General features: G+C 47.4%; 1 protein-coding gene across 1 annotated transcript in view; it reads left to right on the top strand.

Moving 5' to 3' along the window:
* LOC135400973 (glutamate receptor ionotropic, kainate 2-like) overlaps window positions 1–24,783 on the top strand; it is a 163,797-nt gene that overhangs the window by 113,132 nt on the left and 25,882 nt on the right. The window contains exons 8-10 of the mRNA XM_064633031.1: window positions 18,912–19,016; window positions 19,870–19,983; window positions 20,988–21,191. Of these exons, the coding sequence (XP_064489101.1) occupies window positions 18,912–19,016; window positions 19,870–19,983; window positions 20,988–21,191 (423 nt within the window). The remainder of the gene's footprint in view (window positions 1–18,911; window positions 19,017–19,869; window positions 19,984–20,987; window positions 21,192–24,783) is intronic.

Genomic DNA, 24,783 nt, shown 5'->3' with positions numbered 1-24,783 from the left:
AAACGAAACCTAAACTTCTGAAGGTTCCCTCTCGTTCCTCGTGTACCATGCGTGACGTCACCGGTAGTCTCGTGTGGGCCACCGGCTGTGAGTGAGTGAGTGAGTGCAAAGAGGAAGTGGCGCGTAGCCCAAAGGTGATTGGACACAGGTCATAGTGGGACAAAGCAGATGGAGAAGCCTATCTGACTAGAACCGATGTGTGGCCGAGATGAACGAGATTACAGCATGAAGAATGGCAGGGGGCGCAGGGTTGACGGAACAGCGGCCAAACGAAAGGATGTCGGGAAGGGAGGGGACGATAGAGAAAGCGCGAAAAACAGCAAAAAGAAATTGCTGGCGAATCGAGGCATAGCGCGGACAAAAGAGGAAAAAGTGCTCGGCAGTCTCGTCACACGAGCAGTTGACGCAGTCTGACGGACTTGGCGCCAGGCAAGCGCGGTGGAGATAGAAGTTAAGCGGAGGCACACCGCAGCGGAACAGAGTGAGGAGGCACTCGAGGCGCCGGGAAGGCGCGAAAAGGGGTGCCCAAGAGAGACGGATGTGGGAATAGGCCGGGTCAGAGAGTGGGTGCCGGGATTTAAGGTGGCAGCGGGCAAGGAGGTCAAAGCGGGAAAACATTGCGAGCAAGACGGGCGAGAGAAGCGGAATAGCTGCGAGAGTCGAAGAGGAGAGCGATGCTCTAGCGAGGGCATCCGCAGCCTCGTTTTGCGCAATCCCAGCATGTCCAGGGATCCAAGCTATGACGACCTCGCGTACGGAAAGGGGACACAAAGAGTGCAGTAGAGGCAGGAAGCGAGAGGTCGAGGATCCGAGATCGGATCCGAGAGAGAGGCAGTGAGCAGTGGCAGAGTGGCAGTCAGAACAGCTACAGACGACACAGATGCAGGCACCAACTGCAGGGCGAGGAGGACTCCCAGCAGCTCTGCGGTGTAAATAGGAATCTAGTTAGGGAGGCGGACCGAGCGATGGAAGTCAAGAGCCGGAATGAAGATGCCGACACCGCACTTTTCATCCAGGACAGAACCATTCGTGAAGATCACGAGGTGCCGCTGTAATGAGAAGAGGAGAGAGTGGAGGAGAGAAGCAAGCACGACAGGGGGGAATGACGGCCGCCGGGGAAAGCCGAGACAGAGCTAATGAGCAGGTCACGACGAGCGCCAGACAAAGGCAGCAGGTTTAGAAGAGAAACCGGCGCAGAACAGGGGACAGCCAGAAGCTCTTCGGCGAAGACCAACTGGGGGCGGGACCGCGAGCTCCAAAGAAAGCTGTGGAGGCCGCGCATGCCAGGACCGAGAAAGAGCAGGCGACGGAAGGAAGGGCTCGAGAAAAGCGAGAGGAAGCAGGGGACCGTGACGATGCGAAAGCGCGACGAAAGGGGCACAATACGGCTCTCGGCGTACAGGATAAAATTCGGCGTGAATCGTGGGACACCGAGGCAGGCACGCAATGCTTTGCGCTCGAGGACAAAGAGGTGCTGGAGCCTGGACTGGGCGCGACCCGAGAAGAGGACGCAACCGAATTCGACTATAGGGCGGATATATATGACTTGTACACGTGAAGAAGAGCGGGGCGGCGAAGGCCAGTACGCCTACAACTGAACGAGAACAGGAAAGTGATCGCCTTAGCCGCGCGAGAGGCAATGTGCCGGATGTGTTCCGCCATGGAGAGCTGAGAGTCATACAACACTCCGAGGTACTTCAACGAGGCGGCCTGGGGGAGCGAGGCGCTGCCGAAGGACAAGGCGACTGTTTTTCGGGCACGCGCTTTGTAACTTCTTCGTGCCACATGGATGACCAGTCATCTGCTTCCGCGGTTTCGTTCTAAAGCATTCGCCAGCGGTAAAAGCAAAACCTACAGAAAGCCGTGCACGAGGAATACCGGTGAGGTGAATCCCAGTGTTGCTGGACTGCTTTTCCGTGGCGCAGCGCCTAATCACTCAAAGAAAAATATTCATTTTCTAATTATCCGTGCCGCTTAGGGATTAGCTTATCTGTTCTTTAGATGGGTGGCAGGATGTTGACACGCTGTCGCTGGTTGTGAACACGTGTGGAAACAGACCCGATAACAGACTCGGCAAGGTCATCCCAAAGAAGTTTTTTGTCGAGTCTGTTTCCACAGATGTTGACAACGAGCGACAGCATGTCAACATCCTGCCACCCCTCTAAAGAACATCGGACAGACCCGGTAGTGATTGCGATGTTCGCCGCCAGTCGGGCGCTTATCGGAGCGAGGTCACGGTAACGGGATATTGGTTGGAAGTTGCGAGCACTGTACGTGTTAAACCAGGTGAAGTTAGTTCAAATCAGTTTGCGTAGTGCTATGCTTAAAACATACGTATATAAAGCGTGCCTTCCTGCTTTCGAGAGTTCGATTAAATTTGCCGGAACAGCCGTTTCGCGTCGCTGCTCTCGCTATCTATCGCTTACTGCTTTGTTTAATTAAGAGCATTATCCTTAGCGCACGGTCTCCGGTAATTCGGTAGAGACCGAGAACTTGCTGCCGCTTCGAAAGGAACCGCCGACCTACACACACGGCAGTAAATCCGATTGAGCGCTGAAAGAAAGAATTAGCTCGAAGGAGTGTGGAATTGATTTTTAGCTCACTAAGGAGAGAGCTGCAACAACACTTTCAGAGGGTACACACGTAGAAATTAGCAATCAAAGCATCAGAGAAACAGTCGAAAGCATTCTGTGAGATGCTGAGCGGGAAGGCGAACCCGACCTTTTGCGTTCCCCTCATTACAACGTCCGCTTGAGGACGTATTATGTGTCTTAGTGCTCGTGACATAACTGTAACCGTTCAAGAGTACCATACATTAACTACACTCGGAATATAGATCTTCTGTCTTTAGAATCCTACCTAATTTATATTGTTGCAACAACAGGAACAACATAGATGAATGGATGATGATGATGATGTGGGATGTTTCCTTGCGTTGAGTGCAGGACCCTACCCCATTCCAAAAACATGCTATACATACTATGCGATTGCAATCCACGTGTCTCACACGTGTATTCCCTATTTTGCGGAAGTATCATGAAATTAATTTCTGGTTTTGAGAAGTATGACGTCATGGAATGCCCAATCTACCAACGCGTCTTGCAACGTTGCTCCTCCAAAGTCGAAAAGAAGTAGCCGAAGTGCCGAGGAGCCGAGGATGCGCCAGTACTTGCTGCGCTCTCCGCCCGATATAAAGGGAACGGCCCCATCATCGTCATCATCATTTCCGTCACCTCACCACAGCTGCTGGCAGACTTCCAACTTTGGGCTGAGAGCGAAGACGGGCGCTCTTAGGAGACAAACGCCAAAGGTCCCAGAGACGTCACCTACTCTTGGAGAATCCGAAACTATGGAGTCTTGCGGGTCGTTTCGAAAAAATTCGCACGCAATAACACAAAATAACTATCGTAAATGTCGGTTTTTAGTTCGCATGTGGAACTTTAAGTGATTTTATGTGAGTCATTTGGCAGTCCATTCATTTTCGGAATCACATAATTTCTTACTCTTTTTTGTTTCTTCGCCTTTCAATAGCACGCAGCTATAAGTGCTATGGAGTAGCCGGTATCCAAGTTGATGTAGCCTATAAATCTCCATGTTATTCTGTAACGTATTGCACTAGGACAGTTTGTCTCTGCGCAGGAAAAAGGGTAAAGTGTGCGAAACCACGTGCTCTTGAACCTTGAAATGTTACACCATATTTGGGAGGGGCACCAATGAGGTCGCTCGACGGGCAATGGGGAAGAGAGGGAAACTGGGGGGCTGCGCACACAGCAGAGCTACCGGCATAGCGTTATCCTTCAGCATTGAGTGTCTCTGCAAGACTTGTACAGACCTTTCCGCTTGGCAGTTGACGATCGTTGCGAGATCCTTCACTCGAGCTGCTGCTCGAGACCATGCAGTCTAAAAAGAACGACCTTCACTCGAAACGCCACCCGAACGGAAGAAATCCTTCGCGCTTTACTCGATTACTACACGGTAGTGGCAGTGTTTCCTCGAAGCGCCATATGGTTCCTCAAGTGGAGGGAGCTCCGTTCCACCACTCACTGGAGTCGAGGTCCGTTTGAGAATACGGCCCTGAGTGATTGAGATGTATTCTGCTCGACCACTGAGTTGTCGCTTTCCGCCGGCGCACCGCTGAACATCTAATTTTGCCGACCTGAGGCATTTTTAACATTGGCTGAAATCTCAGCAGACGGTACATCGTAGTTAACGCCCCTCGCAGAGGACGACCTAGTTGTTAGCATAGATTGAGAAGTTACCCGTCAAAAAGAACTCGTTACAAGTTAAGTTACCGTGTGAAAAATGCAAATAAGTTAATAACGAAGTTCTTCAGCCTGAAATGTAACTCGCAGTTACTGAGTTACTTATAAAAAGAACGAGTTTTTTCCAAGTTGCTTCGGACACAAAATAGCATTACGCAGATGCAGCGCGCGCGTGCAGTTGAGTTGGAGCTTGAGTTGCCTGCGGAGGAGTGCAACACGCTTAGATCATTTTCGTTTATGTCCAACAATAGACCTCTCCCTGTTTGTAAACAAATGAGATCATAGTGTTCGACAGCGCCACAAATTTGGTAGAATTGAACTACGCTCGAAGCTAGAGGTGAACAAGGTAGCGCCCGAAAGCCACGGTCTTGAGGGGATTACGATATGATCCCTTAAAGGGACGCGACCCTCGGTCCTGCTTTTCTTTCAATGGGAGGCAGCAAACAAGTGCCCGTTCGGTCTATTCGAACGCTTTGCATGTTACTCCCTGTGGGCGCACAATGGTTCTGCTTCATTTCAACGGCAGCGGTTCTTACTTCCTGAATACAATACTGTCTTTGATTGAATATCACGTTTTATGGCAAAAAATGCCATGAAGAAACCGGAAGCAAGAAAATATGTGGACGTGAGTGAAAAGCGAGTTAAAAGTAACTTGGAACTTAACTTAACTTACTTTGGCAAAGTTACCTGAAAAAGGAACGAGTTTCCCCGAAAGTTACCACGGCGCAAAAGTACCGAGTTAAGTTACAAGTTACCAAAAAAAGGAACTTAGTTACAGTAACGAGTTACCTCGAACTCTGGTTGTTAGTGTCCTCGATCGAGTCCGCTCCCGCAAAACTGAGATCGATTAGCGGACACGTTGCCAACTGATCAATGCCAGTGATCAATGAGGCATGCCATTTAAAAAAAAAGAGCTATCAAATTATTCGTAAGCTCCGTCGGATTTTAGGTTTCAATTTAAAATTTAAAAAGTTTCAATGAAGCTATCAAAGTTTCAGGAATATCAAACTATATCCCGTATAGCCACGCATTGAAAGTCCTGCAGTCAGACGAAATCGACTTTCCTATATTCTACAGACAACTATGATCTTCAATACGACTAATACGATCTTCAAAAGTTGTTCATGAAAAACCTGTTACCTTCCTGGCCACCCTACAAGATGACTTTCGCACTTCAAAGTGCTTACTTAACCAAAGTCCCGTCCTCCTCTTACTAATACCTCTCGCGGATTTCGAAGTCTCGACGTGCCCTGAGTACTTTTCGCAAGAATTGTGTAGCTCTGTCCTCGCACGTAGAAGATTTAGTGGATTCACATCGACTGAGTACTGTGCTGCATACTTATGTCCCATTTTGAAGCCAGCCACCTTGACATCCCAAGTTACCGACGGGAATCAGGCATATGGAGAAGTGAAATCAGACGTCTAGCTGAATTCTGATGAAAGTGACCGTCTCTGCTTTCTCTGAAGACCAAGTACGATACCAAGTACTGAAGACCAAGTACCAAGTATCAAACGGGCGAGAGACGATTCATTTGAATCCATGCTGGATGGCAAATACAGCACATTTCTATGCATTTAGTTGCACTCAAACACATTACATGCACACGCACAGTGTATTACGACATTACGGAAGCTGTGCCATATATATTACGTATCACTGACATGTCGCTACGGATACTTTTTTTAAAGCGATGCGCAAGTTCTGACAGCTGGGTTCTACGAATCAATTAAGAACGTGTCTCAAGCTTATAGGTAAGGCTATAGGTAGGTTATAGGTAGAGCCGGACGTTTTCAGGTTAAACCCGATTTGGCCCGAATTTACCCCCCGAAAGACCCAGCAGGCAGTCGGGTTTAACCCGATTTCTACCGGTCGCAGCTCCCGTCCCGTAAGTTGGCTTTCCTGCGTAAGCGAAGCCATTGTGCATGCGTAAACGCTGCCTCCACGTGCGAGCGCCTCGCGCATGCGCGTCAGCCGCGCCATGACGAAGGAAAGTCTCCTTTTCGCTTTCGATTGCTATCGGCTCTTCGTTTGATGAACCTGTGCATTTATGCATTTCACGCATTAACGTCGTGACGTTCGTCTTTTGACATGATGGCGGGTCGTAAAAAGAAAATGACTTGAAGACTGGGTCATCGAGTACAACCATTTGGAAATAGTAAAGAAGGGTGACAACGAAAACGTGCTCGCGTGTAACTTTGTGCTGTCTTCAGATCCGGCGAAGATACCCTACGATCTTATAACGGAACACCTCGCATCGGCAAGAAGACATGATAGTCTAAAGAAGAAAGCGAAAGGTGCGCAGACAATGTTTGAAGTTTGCTATCGCCAGCGTGAAAGAGAAAAGAACGCCGAAGGTGTCGTTCGTAAGTTCGTGAGCGCACCGGCCGACGTTTTCGGCAAGCCCATGGTGGGAATCCGCGATGATGTGAAATACGCGAAACTGAGCTTCATTGTCGACGAGTCTCCCGACATCCTGGGGTATCCTATCGTAAATACCTGTGATTTATTTTAGATTCTTTATCTGCGGCGTTGGATACTTTGTACAGCAATAGCAATATTTTCTCTTGCGACGGGAAAATTTTAAAGCCAGAGGTAAAAAATCTAGAATCATTATTCCTTAGAAACTGGTACACACTTTCATTTAAAACAAACTTCATGCAAACCAAACAATTCTTCGCAGCACTTCAAAAATGTATGGGCATTCCCATAGAGGCCTCGAGGAGTGATGCACTTGCCTTAAAGGTCTAGCCATGTAAACTTTGCCGAGTTCCTGTGTCATTCTGAGCAAGAACGACGAGCTGTATTTCACCCGAAAAATACGCAAATAAAGAAATTTCACCCGATTCCACCATGTTTTCCTGCTCACCAGATAACACCCGATTTTTACCCCCCGAATTCTAAAAGCAATAAAACCCGAAAACATCCTGCTCTAGTTATAGGTTAGGTAGGGTTATAGGTAAGGCTCTCCGTGTTCAGCTTTAGAACAGCATCTCCGGTGCTGGAAGAGAGCTTTATCACATATTCTTATTCCATTTGCATACGAAAATAACTTTTGTCAAACGCAAGTGTGACCCGAAAAAAAATTACACGCACAACGTTTTACAAAATTGTTTTCTGGTCGTTAAACAGAAGCAGGAAAAGAGGCATCCGGTTTAGTCATAGTTTAGCATAGTTTAGTCATGTAGACGAATATATTTAACCAAACAGATTCTGTCCTTGGCTTCGACATTCCCCACCAATTATGATGGAAATAAATTCAATCAATGAATCAATCAATCAAATATTGGCGGTATTTCATTCGTTCGAACACTGGTTTCTTTCCGGCCTGTTTTGCGTAGGGGGCAGTAACGCTGGTGCCGTTCTTTTGTAGGGTAGTCCAATCCAAACATTGCACCGTCGTTCTCCATTAAGCTTACATGCACTCAGTTTGACGTCCATTAGTACGGTAGGCTGGTCGCGTCCGGAGGCCGATCGGTCTGCCTGCCAATATAGGTACTGTACATGTTGCTTGAGGGGGATTCTTGCGTCCTGTGCCGACTTCACGAGGAACTGCGCCGACATTTGCCATAAAGCGTCTGAGGAACCTCGAGAGAAGACACCCAGACAACACGGGCGGCGTCGGGATTTGAGCTCTCGTCACCTCCAAGTCGACGCAGTGATGTTGTGACCAGCCTGCCGTCGTGTGTGTCGCAGCTGCGGGCGTCGTCACGACTATAGCTGGTGCATGAGGAGACGATGATGAGAGAAGATGGCGGTGAGAAGTAAGCAGGGCCTTTGGTTGTCCCGCACTGTAGAGTTCGAAAACCGAGGTCCATCTGCGGTACTATAGGGGCCTCCAAGGTCGCCTAGTTATGCGAAGCCCCTGCGTGGAAGGTGATCATTTAGCCACTACCCTGAAGTCGGCCCAGGACGCGTACTAGCCCCTGTCTTCCCCCGCTCCTTCCTGTTGCCCTCTCTCCATCTGTCCGCGTCTGTGCGCTGCTGATAGTCGAAGCTGCTTCCCGGCGCTAACGCGTAATGAAAAAAAAAAAAAAAAGAAACCTTAACCACCGTTGAAGGTGTCCCTGTTGTAGCGATCAGCGTTAGAGAAGAACTTTCTTTTTTTTTTTTTTCTTCCTAACACTTTCTGGCGTCGAAGAACTTTTTCATTGCGACATTTCTTCCTGTTCTTTCTTTTCTTTTTGCGTTCAGACAGCGAACAAATTAAACTTGACTGCAACCAACCCTATCATCAGCACAGCTTCCGCCTTGGCATGAACAAAAGTCAAGACGAAGGCAACACCGCTCTAGTGATCGCCATTGAGCCGGTCGACCAAACGCGTCTCGGAGCCAAGGCAGATTTGAGAAACCGATCCTGCTTCACTCCTGAGCGCCTTATAGTACACTTTCCAACTGTTTCTCATTTTCTTCGATCCAGTTTTTACGCGCACCTCTCGGCATCCGTCGCACCATCTTGTCACACACACACACTCGCTGTAAAATCTGCTGCCAGGTATGGACACGACGCCAGTAAAAGTAGGCGAGAATGCATCCAGTCCAATAAAGCCTGTAGGGGGCCCATATGGTCTCTATTGCCTCGTAAAGCCGCTGCAGAGTACATGTCCAAGCAAAAGCGAGCACACGCTAGAGACCTAATACTGGGGAGGCCTGGAAGGGGGACTTGCAAGGAGAAAGAGGACCAGTGAAATTCGCTCAATAAAATCCCGTCACAAACTTCGCGACTCTGTAGGCGTGAACGTTTCTTGGACTGGATTGAACGTTCTTATTTTGCGCTATTCTTTTGTTTTTATTGTGTTTCATATTTTTAGATTAGCTGAGCTGCACCGAGTAAAGAAAAATTACTCCTTTTCGAATCTTTTACAGCGAAACTGATGCTTTAGATCTTCGATGGCTTTAGAGCGTGGTGGACGCTTCAGGTTGTATGCCTTGAGAAAATCGAGTATCCTGAGCAGTAGAAATAAGCGAATATATCAAAATGACTGAGACCAAGTGACGCGAGAAAAAAAATACAATCAACTATCACCTTAACTGATGACGGTGGTTTTTTACGCGTGTTATACGAAAGCACAATGGCCTATCGAACAGAAAGCTGTTCGATAGGTCATTGTGTTTTCGTGCTCTGCGGTTTACAGCATAACACAGAAACTGCAGGTTGATCCTGTGTATGGCGGATATGACGGACACCTTTTACTGCAAAAATCATAGATAGCGAAGCACGTCTGGAAACTCCCCGACATCATCATTCATCATTTAATGATTGTTATTGTTTTTATTGGTGGTGGTGGTCTTTCGTCATGTAAACACGGAAGGTGTGAACACAGGCCATGTCGGTGGATGAACATCCCGATAAAGAGTCCGACGAGGACAACAAGTACATACCGATTATAAACAGACACCACAAAAGTAGCTCAAACCAGCAAATAATTTTACTACACATATAACCTTAATTATATGCAGTAGCACAGGAAAGAAGATGGCAGTGGAAAAGGAAAACATCCATCCAGTTTGGTTCAGAAAGCAAAGTGGCACGACAGGAAAGAGGACAATTTCAACGGGACAAAACAGCCGCTTCAGGAAAAGGATGAACCATCGCTGACGCCTCACTAATGTCCGGACGACTGAATGACCAGTTGCTCTTCAAGCAGTCGTATATTGTGGCCACCGACTGGCCGTAACGCATGTTTCTTCGTAAGAGGCTTCACCATTTTGACGTTCTACGAAGTTTGCGCAATGTAAAAAAAAAGCGAAGTACCACAATACAAGCTCCCGTCTACGGTGATTTGCATGCTCAAGTAAACGTGCTTGCTGACTCAAATAGCTGTGTCAACTGGCGCACTCGGTTTTTTTTCAGTAGTTTCCCATGAGCCACTGAACATTAGATAATTATGTAAACCAATATATAATTAACATGTCACTCGAACTGCTTTGATGCACGTTTTTCCTAAACATGCATTTATCGATTGGTTGATTGATGAGACGTTAAGGACCGGAAGTCGTTACGTAAGCACATAGGCAAGAGCAGAACAAAAGACACAACTACAGGAATACATAATTTATAAGTGCACTGTGCACACACGTAATTTTATAAGTGAACGCAGATAGGCGTTACGTAAATACATAAGCAAGAGCAGAACAGAAGATACAACTACAACAATACATAATTTATAAGTGCACTGTGCACACACGTCATAGTCACGATTTATTCGTTGTTGTTGTTGTTGAACACAAAATTCAGTCATCAAGTACCAAGTCAATAGTCACCAAATACCAAAATACCAAAAAAATGAGTCATCTGTTTAATGTACTTAAACAATGATGAATGACTGTAGATGACTGAAAAAGTAATCGCATCATCATCGCAATTCATCATTGCAGGAGTTTTCCACCAAAGTAACTGGTGCAAGCGATGTGGAATTGCGGGCCTCACACTACAGTGAAGCCAAAATCCCCCGGGTTCGAATCCCGGTGCCGGCTGTGCTGTATGGGGGGTTTTCCCGGGTTTTCCCCAGACGCTTTCAGACATATGTCGGCACAGTTCCCTTAGAAGTCGACCCAGGACGCACATTCCCCAGGGCGTCAGTCGTGACGTCGCCCACATCTGTGAGGCCGACAACGGCGAGCCCTTTCACCTCCACCAAAATCTCAATTTTATTTTTTTCCTAAAATCAAATCAAATCAAATCAATCAGCAATCGAGGGGCACGCGGTTGCAGCGTGCTGTGCTTACACGAGTGCTGAGCAATATATAGTAGCTGTTTTTACCTCGCACTAACTTGCCTGGGCAAGCGAGACTTGAGTTTAGACATGACGTCGACGTGACGACACGAAGACATCTTCCACAACACAGCACATGGAGCAGTTTGGGAAAAGCAGCCTCCCCAAACTGCTCCGTGTGCGGTGTCGTGGAAGATGTCGAGCACATTTTGATGTCCTGTGTACGATACACTGAAGCTCGTCGCCTTCAGTCGGAGCTGGCAACAGTGGACGGCCGTCCGCTCGGCGTTTCAAAAGTACTTGGGCCCTGGAATCACAGCGTCACACACCGAGCGTTCTCCGCCGTAGTGAAATTTTTCCGGGACATTGATGCAGACGACAAGTTTTGAGCCTATGGGTTTTGTGGGTTTTGCTGTTCGACTGTTTGCGTCTTGCGTGTTTGGGCGTTCTGTGACATCTCAGTGTGTGTGCAATTGTTTTCTGTCGGAATCACCACCACCACTAATCATCATCATCACCATCCTCCTCCTCTTCATTGGCATCATCATTACAAGAGTTTTCACCCAAAGTAACTGGTGCAGGTGATGTGGAGATGCGGGCCTCTCACTATAGTGAAGCCAAAATCTCCATTTTATTTTTTCTTAAAACCAACCAACCAACCAACCATGACGTCGCTTTGTTTTCGTGAAAAGTGTTTTCACTGCGAAATACTTCGGTGTTCCTAATGCTCGTAACATCAGTCACGTACTCTTGCTCTAAGCTGCCGTGACACTTCACTAATATAAACGGCGCTGGGAAAGGAAGTAAACACAGTGGACATGATAGATGACCGCTATTCACGAGATATACCGCAACGATTCTCCAGTGACGAGGACATTTTAAATTTAAATTTTTCGCTCCGATAGCGAAAAAAAACGCCCAAGTCGATTGCTTTTATAAGAACCATTCTGTACCACGTTGCCCGTAAATTAAATTTAAGCTGCCTACTTCGCAAAGAAATTTGTTTTGTGGCGCCGTAAAAATTCAGGGAAGTGGCAAGCGTATTACCAATCAAGAAACCTCCGAAGTTACGGAATAAAGAGGCTGCCAGAAAATTACGTTTCAAATGAAGTTCGTCCGCAAAATGTCGGTCGGGTTTACCCATCCCGGGCATCCATTCTTGGTACTGATCTCAGGATTTTTATGACATTGCAGCGTCTTGCGTCTCACAGCATTCGATAACGTAGACCCATTGATTTGTAATTAGAAGTTCCTTCCTGATAAAAGAGAAAAAAAAGCAGGTCTTTTGTCTGGACACGATAGCTCCTGCCACCCCTCCGCCTGCAGCCTTTCTTGTTTCTAAGAGATAAAAAGGCCCTTTGTCATTCTGTTGGAGATAGGACACCACTGCGTAATGGATAGAGGGATAACGTCGAGGGCGCTCGCGAAGTTGTAGGTTCAAGAAGGCGATGTTGCGTGCTCTGTACGAGTTTCTTTCCTTGGGAGCAATAGAAAAGTTCGGAGAAGCACCTTACCAGTAAAGTATTGCCCTCGGTTAACTCCCGTTTTATTTACTGGTGTTAGGTGAAGCGTGCAGTAAGCACGCTGTTAAAAACTTTTCAAATGTCTGGCCTTTCCCCGAATGTACCTGAAGTTCAGCTGAACGGTTACTCGAGTAATGGACGTTCGGCTAGAGTTTGGCACGGCGACACAGGCGCCGGCTTTCTTCCCTGGCGGCGGGCGGAGGAAAAGTTTTCCAGTATATTCTACAAGCGTAGATGACGATGCTGGCGATTTCACACGTCAATGCGTGAATGCTGTCTTGTGTTCGACCGACTTCAGTGAATGTGTACAATGCCTGATGAAATAACTGCAGGAAACTGCGAAATAAATGCTGGAAATAACTTATCCTTGCCACCACAGGTGGCACTGGTGGCATTGAGCGAGGGCGCCCCCTGGGCAGCTGAACGAACCCATAACGATTTGTAAAATCACTTTACTGTATATTACCATATCTTATGATATGTAAAATACGCGCATACGAGTATAAAAGGTATAAACACCTTCGCGCCACCTGTAACAAATTCCCTTCCACACACGTGACACTATAATAAATGCGAACGTCGCGCCTTCTGCTTCATCATACCTGTACCTACGCTAATATAAAAAGTTCATCGAAGCCTACGCGCAATTTATGAACCCGTCGCTGACACGAGAAAGAAATGGCTCGTGTCACGGAGGCATCGCCTTCCACCGTCTTCCTGATCAAAGATTGTTTCCTTTATCCTCTCTTTCAGTCATCCGCTGAAGGAGCTGAGTTATGACAGCAACGTGCTGCTTCCCAACTTCTTCAGGCATTTTTTTTTTTCAGTGTGAAATATGACAAAGAAAAATCTTTCCCCCGTTGCATGCTGGGCGGCGTGTGCCTCCAGAAAGGTTGCATCTCTCTACAGACGATAGCTGCAGAAAAAAAGAATAAGAAAAAGAGGACAGGAATTTGGCTACCTCCGTATGACGCAAAAATATTCCTCTTTCTCTCGTACAGAATATAGAGTGGCGCATCCTTTGCGTTTGGCTGGAGGCGGAAAGGCGTGAAAAAAAGTATTACAAATGAAACAAGCGTATCGGAGAGAACACGGGGCGCTTGAAAGCATAACGACTCCTCTGTCCGCGCACACGTAAAAGCGTCGCAGCGGATGAGACTTCCTGGGTTTAGTATATGTTTATATACGAGGGTGGTTCCATAAGTTTCCGGCCCGACCAACTTTTATAGTCATAGAGACGAAACAAGTGTATCACTTTTCGACATAGTCGACATTAAAGGAGCATGGAAATGATCGGAATAAAATATGACAGGAGAAGTAGAAATTAAGATTCTGAGCCCTGTGATACATATTCGCACAAAATGTTTGAGCGTAGCGTGCAATCCTGGCGCGCGAGGGAGGTTTGAATCTCGTGGCAGAAATGCCCCCTCTCTCAGCTGCCAGCCGCTGACGTCATGTGGCCGCGCCGTCTTTTTCTTTCTTTTTTGCGATTGTCCGGCGTCGCGGCGCCGGCAAGCCGACCGAGCAAGAAGCGGCGTTGTTCATCGGACGTCGTGGAAAGGACAGGTGATGAACAGGCGACACGTCTGCTCTTCTTGACAAAACGTTTTATGGAGTTGGAGCCCAAGCTCCTCCAGCTTTGATTTCGAAACACGAATGTCCCGGATACTCGTAAGTGATGCTGCTAAGTGTGACAAATATTCGGATTGAAATACAGTGCTTCTTCTTGGTTACAAATGTATAGTCATGAAGACGCGGCGCAGTGACCAGTGTTTTCATTTGAAGAGGTCGTCGACCATCATGACTTCTCCGTGTTGTGGTCAACACTATGGGCTCTGATCGAACGGCATGGACACTGGTTACACTGCGCTTACCATATCTTACTGACACCAGGAGGGCAACATCTACACAAGCACAACAACATAGATACCAAAGTAAAGTAGTAGAGTTCATCTGCTCGCGATAGGTGGGAAACCCCAAAACACATGGCCAAATAAGCGTGTTTTTTTTTTTAATGGTTATACGCAGCATACAACAGTGGCACATGGAATAAATCTCCAACTGACAGGAATGTATTTAGTCGTATCATATATATGCTGCACACACAGGCACAATACTGTTCACTAAATAACGACACCAAAGCACAATCGGAACGGAAACCACAAACGCCTATGATCCACCTCAACCCGAGCCGTCATGGCAACACAGAGGCCTAGCCATACCTTTTACACTGCCCGCAGTCTTGTTTTATGCAAGACGTACGAGACAAATCATGTAAGAACGCAAGTGAATGTCAAACGCAAACAAATAGCAACAGCGTCTTAGTCGGTAAGTCGCCACGATTCCGGAGCTAGCAGACGATTCTGGCTGTGGTTGTTCTGCCGGGGAGCGGACGCTTCCGGCACACAATTAAGTGCTGGGCCACATGACGTCACCACACGCAAGACTCGGCTTGGGGGAGACTGTTGCCGCGGAGCGCATTCTTGCAAACTAATTTTCTCGGGAAATTCGCCCTTTTCAAAGGAAATATTTTGCGTGACAGCTTATGAAGGTAGTATGTTCATATCAAGCGGTGAAAAATATATGTTCCAAATGATTTCCATGCTCCTTTAACTTCGATGCACTTTTGACACCTTTCAACCAGTATTCTTATACCCTTGAAAAAATAGTCCGAAGCTTTGTCCGCAAAATGCTGGAAAACTACCTCTTGCACCTCACTATCGTTTTGCAATCTCCGTCCTCTGAGATCCCTCTTCAAGTTTGAGAACAGGAAGTAGTCACTCGGTGCCAAGTCTGGACTGTAGGGTGGGTGGTGGATTTCTTCAAACCCGCACTCCTTCAGTGCAGCCTTTGCAACAGAAGCCGTGTGGACAGGGGCATTGTCCTGGAGCAACTGGACACCTCGACTCAACCTGCCGCTCCTCTTTTCCTTGATGGCGTCTCGAAGTCGGTGCAGGAGTGAAGCATAATAAGTCGCTTTCACTGTGGTGTTCTTCTCTTTGAAGTCAATGAGGAGGATCCCGTGACAATCCCAAAATATTGTTGCCATGATCTTCTTTGTGGATTGTGTGACCTTGGCTTTTCTTGGGGGTGCTTCTGCTGGTTTGCGCCATTCCATCGACTCCTTTTTCGAAAGGGGATCATAGTAAAGCACCATAGTCTCATCCCCTGTGACAATTGACTTCAGTATTTCTTCTTCGTTCTCTTGACAGAGCTCATAAACTCTTTGGCACAGACGACGCGCTGTTGCTTTTGAACTGGCGAGAGAAGTCGTGGCACCCATCTCGCACTGACCTTTTTCATGTGAAGGCCCTCGCCGATGATGCGAAAAACGGTTGTTTTGGAAAGCCCCAGCCTTTCTGAGATTCCCTTCACCTACAGACGCCTGTCGCTCAGCACTTCGTCCTCGACAAGAGACAAATTGTCTTGTGTCACCACTTCCACTGGACGACCATCGCGTGGATCATCTTCAATGGACTCTCGCCCCAGTCGAAACTGCTTAGCCCAGTCTTTTACCGTTGTGTACGACGGAGAGGCTGCCCTGTACACGTTGTCCAGTCGCGCATTAATTTCTCTAGGCGAAAGTCCCTCTTTTGTCAAGAATTTTACCACAGCGCGGTACTCGAGTTTTTCCATTTTAACTGAAGAGTGCACCCTGGCTGTTTGAAATGCCGCTCTCCAACCGACAAAAGCATGGAGAGGGTTGAGGGTGGTGCTCCAGCCCTCCATCAGATGGCGCCACGCGTCCTTAATCGCATTTTCAAATTCGCGCGCATTTTCTACCACAGGCCGGAAACTTATGGAACCACCCTCGTAAGACTCACAAAATGGAAGTTATAAAGCCCGTGTTCCGCAGTCGTGCGTCTTTAGTGGAATGTGCCAACTGGTTCTGGCCAAAGCGAAGTATGTACTAGTATGTGGAATCACGCAGCTCTTAACACTTAAAAAGAAGAAAGAAGAATCTACGGGTGACATTTTTGTGCACGCATACATGTGCATGTGTACACACTACGATTCCATAATTGCAAGTGTCAGACTGATAGTATGTTCAACACCCTCGCGAGATCAGAATCAATGATGCGACCCATTGGTAAAAAGAACCGTTGATGGAAATGAGCCACTCGCTCCTAGGCACTGAGAGTGAGAGAGAGAGGGGGAGGGCGTGACAGAAAGTGTGCTCTTTGTATAGTGAGTGTCTAAACTAACGTGCACCGGGGTCTGAAAGAAACACGGTGCGTCATAAACGAATTAAAACTGCAGAATATTTTGAGGAGTTGCGTGTTCTCATCGCCTGTATTTTTTTCGTGGTGGCTGATTAATTAATATGGCGAAATTAATTAGCTAACTTTTTAATTATTCGTCTTAGTGCCGATATGTGAATTGGAAAGTTGTAGAGCGTGTCGAGAAGCACCCATCGCAATTGTTTCCTGCAGCGTACACCTTGCATGCGTGGAGATTTGTTTTCTCTTTTTCTTTTTACTGGTAAGAAAGAACGTGCGCGAAATCCGAAGGTGACTACGTGACGGGCAGCTCTTACCTGCAGGTCGCTTCTCGGCAGATAAAGGATGTAGTAGTTCTTCTGTACGCTTGAAAGCGCTGAAATCAAGGCGTGCGCGTAGGTGCGCTCGCCTCATGTCACGTGGTCCACTTTGGGATTTCGCGCGCGTTCTTCCTTACGCGGGAAAAGCTCCACGCAACGCGTACGCTGTACGCTCGACGCGCTCTACAACTTTCAATTCACATCTCGGCCCTATAACGAATAATTACAAACTTAGCTAATTATTTGCGCCTAATTAATTAGTCACCACCATGAAAAAATTACGGGCGGTTAGACCACGCTACTCCTCACAATATTCTGCACTTTACATTCGCTTATGAGTTACGACGCACCGTGTTTTTTTAGACCCTGGTACACGTTAGCTTGTACACCCTGTGTAGGAGAGAGCAGTACAAAGAGAGGCGCCGGCCTGGCGGTAACGCGCTATCATGTTAACCTGGGAAAGTGTGTTAGGGTGAGGAGGTGGTAGGGGGGGGGGTGTAATGTACCAGATGGGACACTCTCTACGAAATAACTCAGCGAAAAAAGAGGTTCTGCGTCAAAACAAAACTTGCAGTCAAATATGTTTCTGCGCTGCGCACGTAACATGTACCGACATTCATGCGCACGCGCACATATGGTCGCGCCCCCTTTAATGTAGGTACTTCATAAAGTTCATTCAAGGATTCGTTTTGAAAAAACCCTCTCTCAGTCAACACTGACAACGTTCTTCGACAGGACACGCGCACCCTCAAAGTGTTTCACATGATGCCTCAAATCATGACTATGAAAAGCTCTTTGCTGCGTGATTCTTTTTGATATCTGTGTACCATTCTGAGTACCAAGCATACCAACGCATTATGAGTCGCCTGCTTCTGTTGATCTATGTGAAGGCGTTCTTGCAGTTTTAGCTTCTTCCAAATACAGCTCAATTTATGCGGCTGAAACCTACATTTGTCTCACTTTAGGTTCTCTACATGACGTGACGAGGACTTATGTAAAATGAACTCGTTTAAAAAAATATTACGTAAAGTTCGTTGGTTGGCGGGTTGTCGGAAATGTTAGGTTACGCCTTATTACGCAAAGATGCGCACATTTTCGTTCCCGCATAGCAACATTGTTGCTCCACGGGCGTCACAACCTTTAATCATCGCAGCTGCTGGCCACACTGCAATAAGGGATAGAGACTAGTGTCTCGGAAAGACCGGCGCCGTTGCTAGGAGACCAACGTCGTGACGAGATGACGTCACGTTTCTCTTCGTGAAACGGCTTGCGAAGGCTTCCCTCAAAACTTAGTAGTGTTATACGTGCCGTTGCGCTGCTAGGATTTATATTTAACGTATTAGGTCTTACAGTAACGTTGTTTCGTACTACGAAACATAATGCATGCTTTGCGTAAGAGTAGCCCTTTAATGATATTTCCCATCTCACCCGACCCTAAGGTCTCCAGAGTTTCCTGCTATGTCCTCTGAACCCTGACGTGCACTTTTCGCATGACCAATAGACGAGTTCAGAAAATCCCAGAGTGCTTAGCGCCGCCTTGAACTGTGGGAGTTTACTAATACGAAACAAACGGATGGCCTCCAAACGGTTCCGATTTCTCCCCTCCCGGTCCATTGTTCACGACGTGTCAAGGTGAGCGAAAGCGAAATGTGAAGGATTATTATTCGTTCCCCCGCTCAGCAAGTGCCCAGGATGCAATGCGTGCGCAAAGAGCACTGGGATTTTCTGAAGTCGTCTACACTGTCCAAGCCGGCAACAAGCGGTTCGTGGCTATCTTCGGATATCGCGGGTGGATATGTTTGCGGATACGTCCAATTTGCAGAAAATTGTTCATCAACTACTGTCAGTAACATTTTACACGCTCCATTGCAGCTTAATTTCGTCGGACAGACGGGACCATTTCATTTGGACGACAGTGGTCGAAGAGTGAACATCACGCTGCACGTGGTACAACTCAAGCGGTCGGGCCTCATTTCGGTAAGGGATGCCGTCTGAACTAGTCCCTTAATTATGTTCACCATTCGAAGAGCTCCTCTCAAAACGGCCAACAGCCGAACTTTCTCTGCTCAGCATAATTTTCAAATTAAGGTCGGCAACATACGCGCATCGGGGTCAACACGCAGACCAGAATTCGGATGCAGAAGAAAGTGCTTCTGATGTTCTTTCGCAGCCTGCGTAGTTCGCCCGGTAGATTAAATTACTTCTGAGTCACACTGTACGAGAAGGAACAATTTTTCTCTGCTTTACGTAAACCATTTCATGTCGGTGCCCTCTTTGAGCGAACACGTACTAATGTTCATTCATATGTAGCTGCATTCCGTAACGTGGCCATACATACACAGATAAAACGGCATACGCGCAGGCAAGCTGCTGGAGCAAATCCATGATGAGGAAATTCAGAGCATTTGCACGCACAAAAACGGGACGACACGACACGAACAGTTCATATATGCACGTTCATATTGCGCGGAAATATTAGTGCCATAAAGAAGGCATCATCTGCTAGTCGTCGTCGGTAAAGTGAATGCATATCAACCTTTCCAGTTGCTTTTTCATTAATGTGAGCATAGATTGTAAGATGGCCTTCTCCCGCGAAGGTCATCAACCTTACTGCTTTACAATATCCCCCTTACGTTCTTTCTCGCGAGGAATATAGAGGCGGTCTAGTGCAGCACTCGTGAATGCAATCTACGTACATATATAGTCATATTATGTTCTTTATTACTGAGGTGCCAATTTTCTGTGTTACAGCCATTCGAAGCGTGAATGTGTGCGGTTTCGTACTGCACGTCTGGTTCACTCCTCTTTCACGCAAAATTAATGCTCGCAGATAGGAACGTGGACCGCGCACCATGGACTGAACATCACCTTCACCTACACCATGGCCTACGAAGAGGTGCTTCAAACTCTCAAGAACAAGACGCTTAAAATCACAACCCTCATTGTAAGTTACGTGCGCGTTTTCATACCCAATTATTTCTGTTGTGCTCACAGCTCCCTAGAAAGCAGCAGACAGACATGTTATGTTGGTGGCGTAGTTTAACAGATTGTTGCTTGTAAACCCAGCACAACAAGTTTTCCGTATGACAGGGACCGCTAAATAATTTTTGATTGCTAGTAAAAATTGCGGTAAAATGTCTCGAGGCGACGTCTTGTGGCAAATAATCCCTAATTCGTCAGGCAACAGTGATCGATGTTCCCGACTGACTTGTTGGTCATGATGGCTACGTAGCCGACACGTAGCCAACTTATTTCGTTTCGTTTTGTTTCGTTTGCCGTCCGCATGCAATGTAGTTTTTCCGCGGTACTTGACGGACAACGCGTAGTCGGTGACCACTTCGACACAGTGTTGTCAGCGATTTTCAATTTTAATTTTCTTTAAAACAAAAAGCTGAATGCAATAAACCTCTGCCCGAGAAACGTCATCATGATGTTGATAGACAGACTGAAACCGAAACAAATCGGAAGGGGAGGGCTGGGTTCCACGAATGGACACTTGTTCGCTGCCTCCTATTGAAAGAAAAGTAGGACCGACGGTCGCGTTCCTTTCAGGGACCATCGTAATCCCCTCAAGACCGTGACTTTCGGGCACGACATTGTTCGCCTCTAGCTTCGAGCGTAGTTCAATTCTACCGAATTGGTGGCTCTGTCGAACACTATGACGTCATTTGTTGACAAACAGGGAGAGGTCCATTGGGACGAAATTGGGACGTAAGAGCATGAATAGATAGAATAGAACGAATAGGTAAATCTTCCGAGATTGCACCCAGGTATAGATTTGCCTTGATTGCACCTTAGTGCCCTGCTCCCCAAAAGGGTCAATCGTCAAATATCATTAATACTTCGTGCTTCTACAGTGTGTTGATGCAGGAGAGTCAGACGTCGTCTTTAGTACCACGGAAAGCGTCGGCCTTTGCTTAACTCTTCGCTAATCCCTCTTCTTTACAGAACCCTCCCTACGTGATGCTTAAACCTTTGGCCGGGATGCTGAAGGGCAACGATCGGTTCGAAGGATTCTGTGTCGACCTGATCCGCGAGATTGCCAACATCCTCCACTTTAACTACGAGTTTCGCCTTGTGCGTGACGGCGCCTACGGATCGAGGGACCCTAAGGGTGCGTGGAACGGCATGATACGGGAGCTCATCGATAGGGTAATAGCACTTTCTCCTGCCGCTTTTAAATGTTAGTCCGTATGTGTTTAGTTTTTCTGTCAGTATACTCAAGTCCATGTTTCTTCTTTAGGCCACTTTTAAAGAGCACTACAGTGCAAAATGAATGAAATGCAAATGAATGGAAGATTCCATTACCCTGACAACAATACAAAAGGAACTGCATTGATTCGTTGCGCCATTCGTAATTTAAGCAAGAAGGAAACCGCAATTTACGCTTTCCTTCTTCTCTCCTCCTCAAAGGTGCAACGCGGCGGTGCGGATAAGGTGCCCAATGATCGCGGGAAATCTTTTGCGGTGACCCCTTGAGAAGGAGAGCGGAGGAAATCCGTAAATGGCGGTTTCTTTAGCGCTTAAATCATGAACGATGCAAGGAATGAACCCCGGTACTTTTATAGTGTTGTCAAGGTAACGGCATCTTTCCTTCGGCGAGGAGAAAGTTTTGCTCTTTAGCGGGGGCTGCGGTCCCACTCCGCCCCTGAAATCGGGCAACTTTGTCAAGGAATTGCGTCGCTGGTGCGTGTGTCTTCCTGCCGAAACCGACACCTTTGGAAAGCTGGTTTCTTTGGCTAGGGTGCTACGACCTCCTTTTTTAGATGGATGTCTTGGCAAAGGTGCACTGAAGCCAAGAGTAAGGTAATATTCGCGATAACTGCTGCTCTTCGTCAAAAGATTTAGCGAGAACAACAGAAGTTCGCACTGTCAATTTTTGTGCTCCGTGTAGCTTTATCATTTGCCGAGGGCGCTACGACGCGATATTTTTGATATATGGTATGGATAATTTACAATGGCTTGTTCCAACCACGAAAAATCGCACTTCTGCCGATGGTCGTTTTCGACCGTTCTGCAATTAAATGACAGACAACCTGTGCACTGGAGACGTTGGATTATGCGTACAACGACTCCTAGAACTTGTAGCGCAAACAAAACATTTGCAGCGAAGTTACGACAATGTTACGACCTCAGAAACACACCTATGCACAGCCACTAAAACCACCATCTGGTGTCGTGGTTTGTAACCATTCATGATTGCAACTCCAGAGTTTCCTGGAAGGTGGAGCTGAAGTTCAACCGGAAGCGCGAGGTGCGGAAGGCACCATCGCTTTCGCTGCCAGTGGTGTCTGTCTTCTGTGTATATGTGCTGGTTTCTTTCATGTCCCTTGTTGACCTTGTGCATTGTAAGTGGATGACAATCCGAGACAGGGAGGGAAGAAAGAAAGACAGACACGCGAGAAAACGTGTCGTCTTTCTTACCTTCTTGTCTGCCTGAGCCTTAGCGCTTTTGCCGTTGTGCATTGTGAATGTAATGTAGAGCGCGGGGATAATTCGTTCTTCATGTCTTTTAGAGGGTCGTCAGCGGACCTCAGTCGCACCTCCCTTGCACCTCCCTCGCAGTTGGGAGACGATCCGTTTTCTGCCGTCTGTAGAATATACATGCGCTCCTGGGTTTCGATCAAGCCTAGTCTGGAGCAAGCTGTATCATAATGTTACACGGCGTCTGGACGCCTGCATAATGGGAGAGGCGTTGCCGGTGTCGACTTGACGCATGATAGTGGTAGTCCTATTGAGGTATGTCGCTGTGAGCGAAAAAAAACGTCGCTGAAGTCCAGGAAAAGGGAACGTGCCTTCTCCTTCTGCTCCGAGAGTAGAACGGCTCTGCAGCGTTAACAAGCTCATCTACGTAACGGACTACAGCTGCGCCATTGTCATTTGAACTGGAGGAAGTTGTACTGTTGGGGACACGATTGTCTGGAAATTGCCTGTCAGTAGTTCCTCAGCCCATATTACCTTTGTTGCACTTGAAAGTGTTGTGCCAATATTGTACTTGAAGATGGACCATATGCTCAAAAGAAGTAGTCTTGCAACACCCGGGGATTCGAAATGGGATAAACCACAGGGTGCTGATTCCAAACAACCGTGTCCCCAACAGTGTCTGCACCGTGTATCTATGTGTTGTGTGAACACTGTGCCAGTCGATGTCCCATTTGGAGGATGATTGAGTTGGTGACTGGTGACTGAGTTACGTTTGGTACACGAACACGTACTAGTTCATCGCCATGACGAATGAAACCACGAGCTTCCATAATTCCGAGACTTGGAGGCCCTTCCAGGCAAGGTTCGACGACAGAAACCGTTTCGAGGGTGGCAGAGCATAGCTATTTCTGATAACGCTACCGTCCGACGGCAGATGAATTCTCAGTTGAACTCGTGTTCAGTAACCGCACGTGAATATAGAACCAACTACCGCACCCCAAAGAGTAATGTGCCACCCCCAAGACGCACAGCGCATCAATGTTCCTCCATGAAATCGAAACCAAGTATGCATTGATCCATTATGTTTGCTACGTGTAGGTCACGTCGAAACTCTATGTCCGGTATGTACAAAAGGTTAGCGTGGCGATGCTCTCCAGCGGTATCGTGTCCCCAGCCATCGACCACAGGGCACCCTGGTGTGACTTCTGCAAGGTCAACCCTTCTTCTGGTAGGGTAAAATGAGTGCTGATGAGGCTTATTGTGGCACCTGTATCAATAAGAATCCTGCAAGGCCTGCAGTTTACATTTACGTCCATGAAGAATCGTAATGTCGATGGCGCTTTTTGAATAATCTTAGTTGCTGAACGACGGCCCCCATCTCCAGCGAATTTGCCTTTCTTCCCGACCTTGGCCCACGCCAAACATACCTTCCACAAGCAGACCGATATTCAGAGTCCAGAACGCCGCGTAGTGTCCGGGTCACGAACCAGAACAGTAGGGCAAACGCTGCGTAGATGCCTCCGACCTCCACAGCTCCAGCAGGTAAGTGACTGCACAGCACGGTTGTAGGAAAAGATGGTCCCGGAAAAGTTGGTCCCGGAAAGTTTGGTCCTGGAAAACATGGTCCCGGAAATTATGGTCCCGGAAAAGATGGTCCCTAGAGCAGGATAGGAAAATATGGTCCCGAAAAATATGGGACTACGTCAGATTTGTTAAGACGGTGGGAAACACAGGGCCGTACGCTGCCATATAGATTCCAGTCGGTCCGGGATGATGTAACTATAGCGATGTGTTAGACAGAGGACTAATTTTTTAGGACTAATTCTGAGACAATAAGCAACGTTTTCAGCTTAGTCACACAGAAACGCTTGTTGAGAAACGAAAAATGAGAAGCAATGGTAAGACTAGGAAAACATTTTATTTACACAGGATTCATTGACGAATGTTGCGGCCGATGCAACGAAGAAAAGCTTCTATGGTAATGTTGCCTTCAACGTATTGCAGGCAGGCTCTTTGTAGGCGCACCTGAAGCTGAACATACGCGGCCTTCTTGCGTTTCTTAGGTGGCGCTCCTGCTGACGCTTGTGCCATCTTCATTTCCACCGTGGCTTGTTCGTCGCGCAACGCATCAATGGCCTTCCACACTGTAGGATGCGAGTGGCCAACAAAGGCGGCGTACCGTCTGTTCCATGCTTCTGCATGGTTGTTTGTCCTGCATGAGCCCTGTAGTGTGGCGTCATGCACGTTCCAGACCTCGGGAGGGAACCGTGGAGGTGTCCTACGTATTCGGACATTGTTATCCCCCGATGGGATGGCGCGA

This window comes from Ornithodoros turicata, chromosome 7 (assembly GCF_037126465.1).
Source record: "Ornithodoros turicata isolate Travis chromosome 7, ASM3712646v1, whole genome shotgun sequence".
In the NCBI taxonomy this organism is placed as follows: Eukaryota; Metazoa; Arthropoda; class Arachnida; order Ixodida; family Argasidae; genus Ornithodoros; species Ornithodoros turicata.
This window is presented reverse-complemented; position numbering and strand designations above follow the sequence as displayed.